Source organism: Xiphophorus hellerii, chromosome 19, assembly GCF_003331165.1.
Source record: "Xiphophorus hellerii strain 12219 chromosome 19, Xiphophorus_hellerii-4.1, whole genome shotgun sequence".
Classification (NCBI taxonomy): domain Eukaryota; kingdom Metazoa; phylum Chordata; class Actinopteri; order Cyprinodontiformes; family Poeciliidae; genus Xiphophorus; species Xiphophorus hellerii.
The window spans coordinates 18,029,719-18,047,905 of NC_045690.1; the positions used below are offsets into that span (position 1 = coordinate 18,029,719).

Sequence of the window (18,187 nt, forward strand, 5' to 3'; positions counted from 1 at the left end):
AAAAATTACATTTTGTCTCTCACACACTACCAAAAACTCACGCATACTCAAAAAAATAGCCACGCACACTCAAAAATTACTCACGCACATTCAAAAAATACTCAAATTGCGTATACACACACTACTAAAATGTCACACACACACACACAAACGTTAACTTTCTCGCTCACATACACTGTACTAACAGCTCGCACATTCACAAACGTTAACTTTCTCGCTCACATACACTGCTAACAGCTCGCACACACACAGACGTTTATCTCTCACATACACAAGACTAAAGTTGAACACACACACAGTACTAAGACTCGTTTTATGAATGTGTGAGAGCGACACTCTTTATGAATGTGTGAGAGCCAGACTCTTTTTGAATGTGTGAGAGCGACACTCTTTTTGAATGTGTGAGAGTTGTCACGGAAGAGGCGGGGCATAATTTTTGGATCAAACTGCGCATGCGTAGATCCTAAACTATAAGTTTCGATTGTTGACTCACTGTATGTTCTATTACTTAGTATATTTGTGCTTTTAAATATATATAGAACGTTTAACTTTCTTGTAGATTAAATGTGCTATAGAAATAAATGAATCTGATTGATTGATTAAAAATAGCAAAATTGCTGTAGTACAATCTGTCCACTGGGTGCCAGATTGTAGCACTGCGGGCAGTCGTTGAATCGTTTAATGCGCCTGTCAAAGTGCTGGTTGCCTCCGGAGAAGATAGAATGGTGTTTAAAATGGCAGCTGCCTGACCAATTCTCTCTCGTTTCGAATTAGAGTTAGCCATGTTCGGTATAGCAAACTCTTTCTTCTTCGGCACTAGTTGGCGCCGGTTAATAATTCCTGTAATACTGGCACCCAGTGGACAGATTGTACTACAGCAATTTTGCTATTTTTAATCAATCAATCAGATTCATTTATTTCTATAGCACAATTAATCTACAAGAAAGTTAAACGTTCTATATATATTTAAAAGCACAAATATACTAAGTAATAGAACATACAGTGAGTCAACAATCGAAACTTATAGTTTAGGATCTACGCATGCGCAGTTTGATCCAAAAATTATGCCCCGCCTCTTCCGTGACAACTCTCACACATTCAAAAAGAGTGTCGCTCTCACACATTCAAAAAGAGTCTGGCTCTCACACATTCATAAAGAGTGTCGCTCTCACACATTCATAAAACGAGTCTTAGTACTGTGTGTGTGTTCAACTTTAGTCTTGTGTATGTGAGAGATAAACGTCTGTGTGTGTGCGAGCTGTTAGCAGTGTATGTGTGCGAGAAAGTTAACGTTTGTGAATGTGCGAGCTGTTAGCAGTGTATGTGAGCGAGAAAGTTAACGTTTGTGTGTATGTGCGCGAGCTGGTAGTAGTGTATGTGAGCGAGAAAGTTAACGTTTGTGAATGTGCGAGCTGTTAGTACAGTGTATGTGAGCGAGCTGATAGTAGTGTATGTGAGCGAGAAAGTTAACGTTTGTGTGTGTGTGTGTGACATTTTAGTAGTGTGTGTATACGCAATTTGAGTATTTTTTGAATGTGCGTGAGTAATTTTTGAGTGTGCGTGGCTATTTTTTTGAGTATGCGTGAGTTTTTGGTAGTGTGTGAGAGACAAAATGTAATTTTTTTGAGTATGCGAGAGTTTTTGGTAGTGTGTGAGAGACAAAACGTAATTTTTTTGAGTATGCGAGGCTATTTTTTTGGAGTATGCGTGAGTTTTTGGTAGTGTGTGAGGGACAAAACGTAATTTTTTGGAGTGTGCGTGGCTACTTTTTTGGAGTATGCGAGAGTTTTTGGTAGTGTGTGAGAGACAAAACGTAATTTTTTGGAGTGTGCGTGGCTACTTTTTTGGAGTATGCGAGAGTTTTTGGTAGTGTGTGAGAGACAAAACGTAAATTTTGTCCTAAACGGCCCCTCATAAATCACCATGGATGTTGCATAAGACTTCATCGTTGTACTCTGAACTGTTGTAAAAGTTTAACACCTTTTCTCTAAAAGGCATGTAAATATATAAAAGAACAGTGATTGTATAACAAGGTTTTAAAAAGTTACAGTTTCAAAGTTGCTAAAATTTTACATTTTACTCCTGTTTTAGAGTGACCAGAGTGCACCGGTTTTTCACTAAGAGAGGCCTGCTTCAATATTTCTAAAATTTTTCTAACATTTTGTAAAGGTTTTATCAATGCTTGTGGCCTTTATTGGAAAGAGGGGAAGACATGCGGCAAAGGTCATCAGGCCAGGACTCGAACCCGTGACGCCTCCGTACATGGGTTGGGCGCTCTGCCTCTTCACCACCCATAATGAGGAATAAAAACATATAATTAAATTCTTAATCAGATGTAATCACTGCAGTTTCCAAGCCAACTGCAGGGCAACTATATGAGTCTAAATAGGCATTTTATTTATTAGATCTCTTGTCAAAAACAACAGAAAGAACATCACAGACAAGAAAGAAAAATGTCTAAACCTCAATTCTTTTTAGCTGATTGAAATAAAAAAATCTGTTATAGACATTTTTCTAAAAATGTCTGAAGAAAGTTGACTCATTCTGGGCTCCAGACAGAGACAGCTTCCTCTGCTTTTTGTATTTCACATTAGGCGTGGGCTGGCTAGAACGGGAGAGTTTTGCCAAAATTTTTAGACCTTACAGTTTCAAAGCAGCTTAAGATCTCCATTGTCCCTGTGGGGGTTTAAATTATTTAATGAGCCATCAGAAAAAGTGTTGAAGTCAAATAAATTTTCTCTGGTTTTCTGTTCTGAGCATACCCTGATAAAACCTGTATCTATTGCTGCGCACTGCTGGTTAGCTGTCTAAAACATTTAGAATTTCTACTGAAGGTTTCCACCACTAAAGGGGCTTTAAGGAGAATTTTAGAGGTAATTTGATCCAACAGGAGATAGCCTGACTAATTCGTATCAGGTTGCAACAATTGTTTAAATCAGTACAGAAAAAGCTACGACCTGCATTGAGCCCTTAAACAACCACTCACTACCGCTAAAGTTTATGCATCAAATTCAAATGAGCAATAAATAATTAAACTATTACTATTACAGCTGTAACAATGATTTGTTCCATTATTTGAAAAATTGCAGGAAGCATATTTGCTTTGTTGTTTTATATAACACCAATTAGATAATTTTTGTTTTGAAGTTTTTGGTAAACATCATGATACTAGAGTAGCATTACACAAGATTATGCTACCAAGACAATGCTTGGTAGCATATTGCTTAGCAGAGATTTCTAAAACTAAAACATTTGGATAAAGTCAAATGAGAAACTTTGAGAATTGTTTTCTTTTATATAGTAACAAACAGAATCCACATGGAAATTAAAACTTTGCCGACCTAAGCTGGGATGTGTGCGTCACCTAAAACAGTACAGTTGTGTTCCCACTGGTGACTAATTATTGTTTTACTACACAATGAAGCACATCAAGTATTTGCTTCAACACTTATCTCAGGGCAGACAACAGAATATTTTAAGTTTTACAAAGCAAAAATGGAAGAAACATAATTGCTACTGGCACTCTAAAAAGAAACAAAAAAAAAATAAAACTAAACAAAAGGGTTTTTGCAGACTGAGATGTTGCATACGAGCAGACAAACAAAGTGAGTCATATCCGAAAGCGAAGAACCACAAAAACAGACCATGACTTATTACGAAGAGGGGAGAATACAAATAAAGAGAGCGAGACGGAAGATGGATGAAAAGCAACCCGGCGCACCTTGAAGAAGAGTACCTTTACAAGTTCAGACGGCTGTGTGTATAGCAGGCCGAGCAGCTACGTGTGCATATGGATTAAAACGTTAGCACAAAGACAGCGGGGTGAACAATAAGTGTTCATATCTGCGTGAGAGAGTGTGTTTGTGTGTAGCTGAGTGTGAGCCAGACTCCAGCTGAGAAGGGAGGCAATGGCAATTCCCACTGACCTGAAAACTGGCCAGCCAGCCACCTCAAAACACACACACACACACACACACACACACAAGACGGAGAATGTCACCGAGCATGAGCAAAATTGATAGAAGGTGAAATTTAGAAACGCAGGACAAAAAGTGATAGAGATAGATAAATGCAATAAGGCGGAGAGGGGGATTATGAGATGAAACGGGAATCAACACCCTACTGCACTGCCAGCTCAAATCAGAATCGGAGGAAAAAGCACAGACGGATGGAAAATTGAGCAAGGGATCATGTTTAAAGTAAAAACAATAAAAGGTGCGATAGAGTGGGTTTAGATCTCAACAGAGACTTTGTATGGGTGGATGTGTGGCCCTTTTTCCCCTTTTCCGCCTCCTAAGGTCCCCCGCGGTCAAGAACGGATCCTCTTTCTCCCTTGTGCTCTCTTTTCATACCCTCATTCCCCCTCTCTTTTTCATACACTCTCCCTCTGTTCCCTCCCTCTCTTTTAGTGCTGCGCTGAATGGCCCCCCTCCCTCTGATGAGTGACTGATGAATGAAGTAGCTCTTTGAAGTCAAGAGTCACAGCAAGGCCGGTCGAGCGTGAAGAGATGCCCGGACAAAAGACGGCCGAGAGCGAAGGCTAGGAAAGAGAAGGAAAGGAAGGGAGGAAAGAGGGAGGAAAAAAAAACACGCAGGAAGGGGGTACATTCAGCGAGACAAAACGTCAAACGGCAAAACATCCATAAAGTCTGGAGGCGATGAAGGCAGGGTGTGTGTGTGGAGGGATAGAGAGTGTGTGCGAGTGGCAGCGTGGTCTGCCTTTTTGCATGAGCGCCTCGGAGGATTTACATGATGGCGCTCAAAATGCAAAGGACGGCATTACGCAAGCGTAGTCGTGATGGAGTGACAACCTACTGGACTACAGGGACAGCCTGGGGGGGTTTAAACTTTAAATGGGTTTCAAATACCTCTACTCACTCTACTCACGGTGGATCTCTGCACGATGCAGTCCAACGCCGCAATAATTTGAGTGACATTCCCATCTTAGCACAGGTTAGGAGAGCATTATTACTTGTTTTTACGCATCTTTTAGCAAATAAATATAGCAGTAGTGAGAGCAGACCGTTTATTTTTGGATACGCAGTGAACATGTATGGATCAGGCTTTTTAACATGGAACAGGCTGATAGGCGTTTACAGAAAAATTATCATAATGTTTGGAATCCAGCAAAAATAAATGATTTACAACATAGTTCCCACGTTTCTATCCTTTATCTGATTTTTTTGTAAACTCAACGAAAAGTGCAAATGCATGCTTATGGTTGGTTGTTTAATATTTGTGATGCATTTAATAAATGTAAAAAAAATCAGCTTTTTCGGCATTTGACCTGCAGATCACTTGAGCGCTGGATCAATTGGTGATAGATTATTTTACTCCTTTACCTGCAATAGGGATATGATTTGTTTAAAAAAATGTTGTTTTTTGTTTGTTTTTTGCTTCTTCTGGTAAATTTTAAGGAAGTGAAAATTTACCAGATTTACAAATGGCGAAAGTTAAAAGCTTTCATCATTTAAACAACCTCATTTTGCTTTGTATTCATTTTTCCATGTAATGGATTTCTATTATTGTTGAATTTCACCAAACTCACTATGGTCCAGAAGTTTTGAGTCATTTATTCTTCCTACAGAATAAAGAACTGCCAGAAGTTGAGTTCCTTTGGTTGGAACACATTTAGAAGAGCGGGCCTCCAAAACACCCTCCAGTACCTTCTTCCAGCAGATTAGAAGGTTATTAGAGGGGGGATTGACATGACTAGGAACACTGCAGCCTTAGAATGAGCCGTCTGCTGAGTAGATTAAAAGGCAATCTGGACTTTTCTCTGTGGAAGCTCGCTTGTGTTTTAATCTTGCATCTTCTTTTGTTCAAGTCTTAATATGTCTTGCTTCTTTAACATTTAGTTTCCTGTGAGCTCAGAGTTACAATATATTGTACAACTTTGCTAAAGGCTCACATCCAGCGCTTAGTTTATCAGGAGGATTTCAGCACAGAGCGATGTTTTTGATCTAGAAGTCACCCTATTTGTGAAATGTGAGAATAAAGTTCAAAACACAAGTTCAAACATTGTTAAGCTACAAATATTTAAAACTTGTTATTAAAGTGCTTTATAGCATTTTATTTGTAGCCTATTTACCTCCTATACTTTCCAATGTGTGTCACTCTATAACCCCATCCTCCTGTATTACTATTTTATGTGATGAAGCAACAGAAATTAATGGATGTTTTTTATTGAATAATTAAATGTTTTCAGAAAGAAAGATGTGAAATATACTGTGCTTTTAATTCCACTTAAAACAGCCAGAGCTGAGCCAGCCTGCACAGACAGCAACAATTTTATAACATTCCTCAGATTCCTAATTTAATTTTGAGTCGGACTTTGACTATACCTTTGATATATACCATTCCATTGTAGCTCTTATTGTAATGTTTAGATCCTCTGCCCCAGTCTCAAATATTTTGTAGCCTTTAATAGTTTTTTTTTCAGGATTAGTTTAACCCATTTTAGCTAGTTTCTCATGCATCACTGTATCTTTGGAATGCTAGGACGAGGTGCAGCATTTGGAGGTAGGCCAAAAAGTTTCATTTTCTGACCAGAGAATGTTCTTCTTGACACTCTTCCATACTGGATGTTTTTTTTTTTGTGGGAACAGAATAAGTGTCTCACATTTTGGATTTTTATGTGCAAAAAACTTCACCTCGGTTGTGTTTGTCTATCACATAAAGTGCCAGTAAATTACAATGTTTGCGGTTGTCATGTGACAAAGTCTGAAACGATAAACAAGTGCGTGAATACTTTGGCAAGGTGCTGTGCTTTTGTAGATGTGTTTGGATTGTAAATGTCCCAGCAGTGGACTTTAGTCTTCAAAAAGTCTCCATAAATTCTCCGAATTGATTTAAAGAAAAGTACAAAACTGAGAGCAGCTGCAGCTTCGTTTTTCTCGACATCTTGACAGACGGCACAAGGCTGCTGGCAGACACATTTCATAGGCTGACGGATCAAACGGCTGATCTCAACATAACACGACTACTTCCTAAACTTCTCCTACAAGGTATCAAAGCAGTTCTGTTTTAACGGATTGACTGGTTGAACAGGTTTGAAACACCCACAGCCTAGAATTCACTTTGTAATTTGGCAGTCACCCCAAGACCACCAGGTTTTTTCTTTTCTTTTCTTTTCTTCTCTTATCCAGGCGGGTAGGAAGAAAAAGAAAAAGAAGAGCAACCACAGAGGGGGAGAAGGAAAATGAGGACTCTTCCATCATGTGGCTCCCCAGAGAAAGAACTCTATACTCTGCCCGTGTTTATCTCAATCTCACATCAGATCAGATCACCGGCAGATAAAGGCACATCCTGACACATCACTTCCTCTCTCTAAAAGAAGCTGACATGAGCTTGGGACCTACAATGACAGTGTGCTGGCAGGGGTGATGAAGAAGTAGAACTTTTGACAGGGCACAAAACAAGAAATAAAAAAATACCAGGCAAACTGAAAGAAAGGGAGTGAGGGAATGAAATATATGGTTACTTGCAATTGGGAAACCTACATAAGACTGGCCCAGATCCACAGCACCGAGAGGTAAAGAAGAGGAACAGGAAGCAGGGCAGCAGGAGACGAGGAGGTGAAGAGAGACTAAGAATAGTATAACTGGATTAGCTTTAACATTGACCTTTATTCTGCAGGGCGACGCTCACTTGCTCTCTCCTCTGCTCTTTGCTGCCACTACAGGAAAGGTTTGTCCTACTTTTGAACTTTTGGAGTCACTTCAACAATGACTGCTCCGATATGGCAACAAAAATAATAAAGGAGTCAGGTGGAGACAAAACTAACAGCTTCTTTTGTTTTATTATCTTGGCTTAAGAGAAAAGCAAGAATCTTAAAAGAGGCTAAAAAAAATGATACTTCTAAATTTTACTTTTGCTTTGTGAAGCGCTTTGCACTTGTGCATGGAAAGTGCAATGCAAATAAAGCTCATCAGAGCTGTGAAAGCATATGGCTTACTACACGAGACCAGATAAAAGAACCACTCCGAAACATAAAGCAGCATAGTACATTTTTATGTTGAATTTCCTTTTATATTAGTGCATAAATGAAGGGGAAAAAAAGACACCAAGAGATACTTTTTGGGGATGTGTGCAGTTTCAAGATGCATCAACCTTGGTGATGAACGCCTCCTCCCCGAAGTGAAGCCACAACCCAAGAGCAGTGCAATGACAAATTGCTTTTTCTTTCCATCCTTCACTTTGTTTTTATTTTCGAATGCCAACAGTGCTCTAGATTTTCCCATGCGCACACTGACACACATGCACGTAGATAGATAAAAGACTGCTATCTTGAAACAAATGATGAACAAAAAACGAAACAAAACATGATTACGTGAGAAAGCCTGGACTGGTTTCAGCAAATGAGAAGTTATGTTATCTAAATGTTTTCTATCAAACCCATTTTAATTCAATTTAAACATACTTTATCTCAGAGGGAAATTAAATAATGTTATAACTTATAATATCCAAGACAGTCACTCTTTTCAAGGTTAGGATTTAATTGCTTCCCTTTATATAAACAGTTTACCATGCAGGTTGTAGAGTCCCAAATCCTTTTTACCGTACAACCTTGCATTACAGACAAGCAATAGATTTCCACACTGAATATCTGTGAAAGAAGTGCATTCTCATTGTTTCAGCCAGCTGAGTGGCAGAGTGCAATAATATGTCAGAGAAACTTTAGATTACTCCAGTGCATTCACTGGCATTTCAATAAAACTTTAAGCCCTAGGAGAGTTTTCAAACCTGCTCCTGGTAAATTGTTAACATCAACACAAATTGGCTAAAAGACATGCAGAAAAAATATGTACAATGTACATATCAATCATAGCACTGTGTCAAGAGGAGAACTAAATTAAATGGATTTTTGTATCGCTAAATGTCTATAAAATGACTTTCAATCATAACATTAAGACCAAATGGCAGTAAACGGTTCAGGCACATCTTGTGTTTTGTTAATGCTGTGAAACCATGGTGATTTTCCTCCTATTTATCATACTGTGATAATCTCTTACAAGCCTGTTGCTTATTTTCTTCATAACATTTGTTAAGTCAGCTGTATGTGTTTGTGGGAAGCCTTGTGCCTCTAAAAGGAAACCATCTCAGTTATTTGAAACTCCTCCCATTAACTTAAAAAGGCAGTGCACGATTTGCATTTTTCCCACAATTCAATTAACACGCCTGTCAGCCTCTCCTCTCCGTTCACGGGCCTCTTTTGACCGCCGCCGACTCGCATGCACTGAAATGTAGAAGAAGAACTGATGCTTTGATTTGTTTATTTGCAAAAAAGAAGGGAGGAGAGGCTCCCAGATGACATCCTGTCTGAACCCGTCACATCCAGGAGCTAGAAAAGTGCCATTAATGGATGCAGAGAGCACTCTCTGGGGATGGCTTTCTCTTTGTCCTTCCCTGGCTCTGAGACAGAGTAGATGACATGGAGGAAAGAATAGGACACTATCAGGTGAAGGCAGTCAGAGTTGATGAGCAGAAAGAGACCAGATGATGAAGAGGAGGCCAAACCGGGAAGGAGAATTAGTCAGACTTTGCTTCGAGGCAGGGTAATTACTTCAGCAGGGCTCTTGTCTGATTAATAGCCTGTAATCCCATTCTCATGGACAGCATACCATAGCATTCCATAGCACCACTCATTAACCAGCACAGAAATGCCCACTAATCACTCAGTCACTTTTTTAGCTAGCAGAGCTAATGCTAGGCTAGGATAATCAATAGGCTGTAATCCTGTTGGCGGAGCCGCCGCAGCGTAGCGGCCCTAATTAGCAGCCATAGAAACGTCTGCTAATCATTCAGCGCACGGTTATTTGTCCACGGGGCCGCCCAGTCGACTCAGCCGTGGCGTTGGGCTGACGTTTGACAGTCAGCCGCAGAGGCCAGAACAGAAAGAGTGACACGGAAACTACCAGAAGTGGTGTAATGATTAAGAAGCCCATCACTCTTTGCTTTTCCTCCTCTTCCCATCTGTCCGACGCGCCGAGCAAGCATCCAGGCGAGGGTTTAGGAAGGCTCTGCGCTCCTTTTGTTGTCATTCAACTTTTATCAGTCGATGATAAAACCCACCCCGATCTATAGCTGATCAATAATGAAGCCTTCAGGTGGGGAAACGATAACCCTCTGCAGACCACTGATGGAGACAGGTGTCGGTGTTAAAAGCAGATCCTGCTCCCTGTCCTGTTCTTTAAAAGGCGCTGAGGGGAGAAACAGCTGGGACAAATAAACGTCTGGATCGGCTTTTACTCAACTTGACCTTCTCCTGGCTTGAGCCTTCCCGGTTTCCAGTTGATTTTCCAGTATAATACTCCACAGTTTGGTCGCATTGAGGCCATTTAACAGTCCTAATCAAATACAACAAAACTATTGTCTGCAGAGTCAAACCATAAGCCCCGCATGATGGAGTGTGGGGTCCTGCAGAGGAATCCACACACCCTCCGCAGCTCAAGTCTAAACTTTGAATAGTACGGCTGGGTTATACGTTATGGCGACCTGCGGTTGAACTTGAGCTGAACCCCTGTAGTCAACAGGCAGTGAGGTGGATCGCTGAAAAGGACCTGTCAACACTCACCTCGAGCTACTGAGGAAGAAAAGGCATGGGGGACATATCTCACTCTTTTATGTGTGAGATTGCGCTTGAGCCGACTATCCTTTCACCGTCCCGTGAAGGGCGAGGCATAAAACCTGAAGAGCCCCTTCCTCTTCAGGAAGTATTATGAACTGTCCAGCCAGATAATCAAAAGGTGAATTTAAGGCCTTGGAGTTTGTGTGTGTGAGGTGTTATTTGGGTGTGCTAAGTTAAAATAATAGTTTTATTGCTAAAACTCATCTTAAAAACTAAGGATTTATCCAGACTAAGACCATTTAATCAAAGCCTTATTTATTCGAACTATTGCTTGTATTTTCTATACCACTCGTCATTCAGTTATGGCACAGATAGGTCAGTTAGCTGTACAACTAAGAACAGAATAGTAATTAGTATGAAGATCAATGTTGTGATTTCTGAATGACATTTTCCAATTTTTTTTGACCTACAGTTTAAATTAAACCCTCAAATTTGACTCGGTACTCTTGCACAGCGCAAGCGTACCTAGGTTTTTACAAATATAAAAATAGGCATTTTTACTGGTCTTTGTAGTGTAATTAAACCTCAGTCAAAACAAATGGAATCTCAGTTGAATTTAAAATTGAACTTTGACTAGGCTATTCGAACACAAACCATTAAAAAGTAGGTCTGATTAGCTGTTTGGGGTCACTGCCGCAGTCTCAAATAATTTACAGTCTCCAAAAGATTTTCTTCCAGAATTCCCTTGAAGGTATTCATCGTCTGATCAATGGTTTCTCTGTCATTGCTAAAGTAAAACATCCCTATAACACAACGGTACCACTACCATGCTTTTTCCTGAGGATGGCCAAAACGTTTAATGTAGGTCCCATCTGACAAGATCACTTTCGTCCACATGCTTGCTGTACACACTGCAAGGCTTATTGCAAATAGCAGAAGTGCTTTCAATTGCCAATATAGTGTGTAAATTCTTTCCAAGAGCTGAGAATCACACATGCCCCATAATGGAGGGAGAGCTGAGCTCAGTACAGCTGAAGGGAGTAACCGGATGGAGGGATGCTGGGAATGCTGGAGTGTAGTGCAGCCACAGCCGCGGGATGAGCGGCCGTAACCGGCTTTGGAGAGCATGGCCGCCAGCGCTTAAACCCAGTTAATCTGATTGGATTAACGGCAGAACTGCCCGACCAAAAACACAGAGTGCGTTTGCGAACGTGCAAGCACATAGACACAGAGTGCCACGCCTGGGTTTTTTAGTTTATGCCAATCAGCTGGGACGGCCTCCGCAGCTTCCTAGAGTTCATCTGGATTCGAGGTCGTGCTGACCGACTGCTGGCATCACGCTGGGCAACCACATGCACATGCATCCGCTCTCATGCCCCCTCACCGCCCAGCCCACTCACCCCCAACCCCCAACCATGCATGTGCTTATTCACAGAGCCATCATAGAGTGTAGAGATTTGTGCAGTGAATCTGAAACAAACCCACTGAAAGAAGAGGAATGCCCAGTGCTTGACAACCGTGCTAATCGACCAGCCCCCTCCCCAGCAATGAAGCCAAATGTTTTTACCCCCCCAGTCCTTTATCTTTTCAGTCACTCTGACAGCTCCTCTCTTGTCTCATCCTCTTCATCGCCTTCTCTGTCGCCTCACTCCTTGCCGGCAAACCCCTTTCCCCCCCCGCCACAGCCTCACACATGTAATCACTCATTAGAACCAAGGCAGTTGTCCATTAGGCAAAGCAGCCATTTTGGAAATTGCAGCAAATCTTCCATGAAAAGACATTCCCTCTAATGCGGCAGTCACGCTCGGAGGGAAAGGGAGAGAAAGATAGCAAAGGAGGGAAAGAAAGACAAGAGGGCAGAGATGGAGAGAGGCAGGGAAAAGAGGGGGAGTGGAAGAAGTGAGGCTGAGAGACAGAAAGGGAGAGAAAGAGAGAGCCCCCCCCTGGCCATAAAGCCACCAAGCGAAAAAGCAAGCCTGCTGTTTGATTATGAAGTGACACCCTCACGAATGGAGGGAAGGATGGCAGCATGGGGAAAGGGGGTGTTTCAGAGGAGGCGAGTGAGAAGGACATGAAGGGAAAGAGGAAGGGGTGATCTGAGAGAACGTGGAGACGGAGGCGGTAAAATTAGCCCCATCACTTTGCTTACCAAGGCACTCTCTAATGGAGAGTGCAGGACAAAAAAAAAAGCACCAACAAGGTTGGAAGATGTGTGTAAGCCTGCAAAAGGACAGATGGTGCCCCCCTATTCCCTCCACCCATCCCAAAATGTAGCTCTAATTTGAGTAAAGTGATAGGAACCTCCTTAACCAATTACAACTCCCATCTCTTAAAGCTTGCATTAGGGCCTGTTTGTGGCAATCATCTCTAAATGTGTGTGTGTGTGTGTGTGTGTGTGTCAGTGTGAGTTCATCCAAGGGATCAACGGGAAACATTAGAGCGGATATGAGATGTTTGAAGTGACTGATGGTCTGTGAGCGGCGCTCTGCTGAGTGTGTGAGATCCGTTCTCCCACAATGCTACTGTTCATCTCCGCCTCGCCCAATCATAAATGAGCGACAGACCAGACCGTCTGGTATACACACACGTCTCATCTCTGCCCGGCTCACTTCCTCCTTACCTACATCACCTTACTAAAGTAGTCGCATTGAACTTGAATGCACTTTGAACTTTCATATTTCATCACGTACTAGCACATAATTCCGAATTACATATGCTTTTAATCATTTTCTTTTTACAAAAACAGATCTGAAATGAGTGGTGGGTATTGTCTTTACTCCAACACCCCTAAATTAAATTGAACGCTCTAATAGTTGAGTCCTATTCTGCTTTGACGAATAGCTCAAGATTTTTTGTTTTTAGCTACATCCATCATTAGCTCACTAGCTTCGCAGACCAGTAAAAGCATCTTGTCAGCATGATGCTGCCACCACCATACAGTAAAGAGATTGTGTGTATGGAGTGTTGGAAGTTTTGCATCGAGGCCACACAGTTACATTTGCTTTGCTCTCCTTCTGCACGCTTGCTGTGTACATGGCAGAATATATCAGGTTTTAAAATAAAAATTTTAAATAAATAAATATTTAAGGGGTAAAAAATTGTCTAGAAAAAAAATTTAGGGTTGGATTTTACATTGAAAAATGCAGTTAAAAACATCATTAGAGCACAGCTGGTCAGTTTATACGGCAGATGGACTTTGATTTATTGCACAACGATGAATAAACATGGGAAAGTATAAACTGTTCTTCAAACAGACGAGCTAGTGAACATCCAAATGCTTTTAGCTGCCATTGAATTGTTCCCATGTTCTTAGACTTATTTTTAAAACAGTCTGGACATCTGGTTGTCAAAATCCATCTCTAAATTGTGCAATTCACACTTGCTTTTTGCAGCAATTTGAATCATTTGCGTGAAAATCCACTTGACAGCTGCAGGGGAACCCAGCTGCAGAGAGGGAGAGAGATGGAGATGATGGATCTCGGCACATGGACCGATGCTGCTGCATGGTCGAACATTTCTGGATGAGCGCGTTTCTCTTTCCTGCTTCTCATAAGTACAGATTTGACTCCAAAACCACTTCCTCTGAGAAAGTGAGCAGATGTTCCGTATGTGCAGTGTGCATGTGTCACCGAGGGTGGATTTCCTCCACGCTGACGAGACGCACAGCTGATCTGAAAGCTTTGCCCCGACGACGACGCTGCCACGCAAAGGAGGCCCCTCGCTGCCGTTCTTAAGGAACACAGATGATCTTTTTCACACTTTCGCTCGTCCTCTTGCCCGAAGACAAACGCTCCCCGCATGAACGCAGTGCTGTGATGGAACCAAAACAATGAGCTCAGCGTTAAAAAAAAAAAAGAAAAAACGAGAGGCAAACGTAGATGTGACAGCGAGAAAATGTGCTTCTAGTTTCCATTGTTGTGTTGCACATAATGTGGAGAGGCACAGCTTTTCTTCGGGGTGTTATTAAGCTTATAGTTCGTTGTTTCTGCTGTCAGGACAGATCGGATAGCTGATTTAACCTGAGGGCAGAGACTGTCTCTGTATGCAGACCTTTCTTCTCCTTGTTCTGCTCTGGGTGCACAAGAAAGCAGGTTCGAAACGTTGCTCGCAAAGTGGCGAAAGCCCGTTTATCCCGCGTGCGCTCCGACCTCTCGGCTCGAGATGCACAATGACCGAGCACGTTATCACCTCTGACCGGGGTCGAGAGGGTGCAGGGGGGGGGACCACAGGAGTCAGGGCTGACGCCAGAGCAGAAAATACCAGGGTTAATGTGTGCATGTGTGTGTGTAAGTCCCAGCAGTAATAATCACTCGGATTAGAGCGGAGCCAAACCCCCGCAGGGTCCTCCTCCTCTTCCTCCCCCACCACCCAGTTCTAGAGTATCCTGCCCAGCCCAGGCAGCAGCACTGATCCCCAGTTTGAGCCATCATGGGAAGCAATCACCCCTAACAAATTTGAGTCTTACTTCTGTACCCTTCTTTGTCCTATTAGTCAGTAAAAGTAAGAAGAAAAAAAAATAAATATTGACCAAGCCTGGGTAACACAAAGGCATTCAACAAGCGCACCCTTCGGCCGCAAGGGTGCAGTGAAATGGAAGTTGATACAGTCATCAATATGTCTGTGTGAGGGATGCAGCATGTGGGCTACAACAATGGGGAGGCGTGGGGAGGAAAGTGGGTTACACCCTGAAAAGACTCTGCATCGATGTCTGGGTATCTGGCAGTCAAAACAAGGGATTATCACCGAGCGCAACACCAACCCTACGATGAAATCAGCCAAAGCTCGGAGTGTAATTCGGTGGGAGGGCAACCTCTGACTGGCATCCATCAGCAAATGTCAACGCTTCCGTAGCATCTGTGGCAGAACGCCTGGTAACGTCAATCAATCTCCGTCTCAATGTTTCCGTCATCGTCCCATTATTTCAAGAGGCGGCAAGCAATTCTGGTCATTCTTCTTTTGTCCAGAACGTTCTGCCTTCCGGTAATAAGAAGGTATCTGTTAATTAATTAAGAGTCGGTTTGATTGTGTCGATGCGTTAAGTTATAGTGCGATGAAGCTGTTAAATAAGGTTCTGTTTACTCGGTGTCACAACTAGGGAAGATCTAATCAATCAGTAGGCCTATAAATCGTTATCGGCCAGGAAAGGCCTAATCGGTTCATCTCTGGTCAAAACGATACATTAAGGAAATGTAAAAAGTTCAGAAGGGTTCAATCGAGAGGCTAAAGAAAATGGTTTATGTTTATGACAACAAAAACAGAACATTTAAACAGATAATGTAATAATTTAGTATGTTTTCATTAGCAGACTTTGAATTATAAATACTCCAATCAGTCTTTCCTGGTTGGTTCTGAATTCTGGTTATCTTTGTTATCTGATAGATTAGAATAAAACCAGGAAAAAAAGAAAGAAATTACAATATAATCCTAATTTATGTCTTAAAGAATAACACCCCCTGGCTGACCTTTAATTAAGCTAAACAAAGTTGATCATAGTAGATATTGTTGATTTATTTGCCAAAAAGTGTTTTTAACTATCTGGAGGAGAAACTGATCCTGCAGTATTTTACCTGGTCAACACCAGAGCCGAAAATCGGCTGATTTATGTATTTGTGATTGGTGCATAGTGACTAGGGAAACACACTTTAATGGACACTTTAAACTACAACCTCTATGAGAGAAACCCTTAGTTTCTCTGCTATGCGTTTACAAGCCACCTGAAAATTAAAACAAAACAAAAAACAAGGAACGGAACTGGCATGAAGATGCCTGATCAGTTCAGCTCTAGATATTGCTGACAGGAAAAACACTTTCCAGGGGTTGATATGAAATAGTAGAACCGAAAACTGCTTCTAATGCAATAAAAGTTACTAAATAAATATAAATGTTAAAAATGGATGTGATGTGTTAATAATTTGTTACGTTTCAATAGGTGGCATGTATTCCATTTAATCTCTAATTAGTCTATTAATCTTAATTACGGTGCCTCCCTCCTTCCTTGTTAGTATGAAAATAAACACTAGCCAAATTAGCTTATAACTTTATAGGCAAGGAATTTTTAAACTAATAATATAAAAATTAAACAGTCTGGTTAAAAAGTTTCTGCGGAGCAGGTTCCAACAATATCAGACTGATCTGAGCTCTGGTTTCTAGACATTCCGGACTACCGGGCTTTTTTATTTATTTTTTTATTTACAGGATTTAGGTAACAAAGCAAACACGTCCCGGTTTTTACCTCTGGTTCATCTGCTTGTTCTCCTTCTTGTTGAGGACCCCCGGCACACAGTTGGTGAGCTCGGTCCAGTCGGCGTGCAAGCCGCAGCTCCAGCCGGTGGAGAACCGCGAGAAGAGCCAGGTCTCCTTGCGGTTCGGCCGGTAGCAGGTACACTTCTTCTGGCCCGGTCTGCACTCGCAGGGAACCTCCAGGCGGACATTCTGGACCAGGTGCCGACCGAAGGTAGTCCCCCCCGTCTTCTGGATGTGCAGAAACACAATCACGTCCTCCCCCTTGATCTGGAAATCGATGGTCCTCTCCAGGTCCCTGACGGGGAAGTAGTATTTCTTAACGTAGTGGGGGTCCGGAGTGGGGAAGATGTCCCCCTCGTCGTCCTCCGTGAAGTAACCGTGCGGGGAGCCGAAACTGATCACCCCGGGGGCCACGTACTGATAGAGGATCAGCATACAACACACGGATCCGATGACGATCAACAAGAATTTGCTGCTCCTCTCGACCATGATCCTTCCCGGTGCGGCGGTCCCTGCAGCGCGCTACCATTCCCCGGTCAAGCCGACAACAGAGAGCGGAGCGCTCGGCTGCTTCATGCTCGCTCCCTCCGCCAACAAGCGCTCGTCGTCGGGGCTCAAATGTGGCTCAGTCCGTTCCGAGGCGACCGGCGAAGTTGGCTCATGGTTCTGTGAGAAGCGTTCAACTCGGTGAAAGACGCATTGTAAGAAGTCGCTGAAAGCCCACCCCTCGGCGGCAGACCCCTTCCCCGCCGCGCACTTTCCGCTGGTAACCAGTCAACACAACGAGCTCACTGCATCACAGCGGAGCTATGTGTACCCAGGATGCAGCGCGAAACCCACCTTTTCAACCTCTCTCTCCGAAAACACGCCGAAAGGGAGAGTCGCTTTAATTTGTTGGTTGACGGCGCACGGCTGCGTCAGACACTTCGAGCCAATAAAATGACATTTTCAAGTTGCAGACACAGACGTTAAAGTATTTTAACAGTATTTTATTTTATTTTATTTACCAAAACAAAGTAGTTCAAAATTATGAACTGGAAAGAAAACGACATGCAATTTTCAAGTTTGTTTGCATTTATACCGTTTTACTGTGATGCCCTTCACTAGGACCCCAAATGATGTATGTAATTAAACCTTTGTATGGCAATTGAAATTTTGACTTGGCTGTCTACTTGAAATGACTAATTGGGCAAGGAGATCATCACAGAACCAGCCAAAACGTCCTTGAAACTGCAGAGATCCATAACCCACATAGAAGAAATGTTAATATGAAAACTACTAATTGTATAGTGAAATCTAATGGAGAGTGGTAGGTAGCTATAAGAAGTCACATATAGCAGACCAGTGTTGTGATTTTTTCTTTTCTGGGATAAA

General features: G+C 42.1%; 1 protein-coding gene across 1 annotated transcript in view; it reads right to left on the reverse strand.

Annotated features, from left to right (window-relative positions):
* The window catches only part of hs6st1a (heparan sulfate 6-O-sulfotransferase 1a), a 71,669-nt gene extending 54,050 nt beyond the window's left edge, over positions 1-17,619 (reverse strand). The window contains exon 1 of the mRNA XM_032547497.1: positions 16,803-17,619. Within this exon, the coding sequence (XP_032403388.1) occupies positions 16,803-17,302 (500 nt within the window). The 5' untranslated portion in view covers positions 17,303-17,619. The remainder of the gene's footprint in view (positions 1-16,802) is intronic.
* Positions 17,620-18,187: the final 568 nt, after the last annotated feature.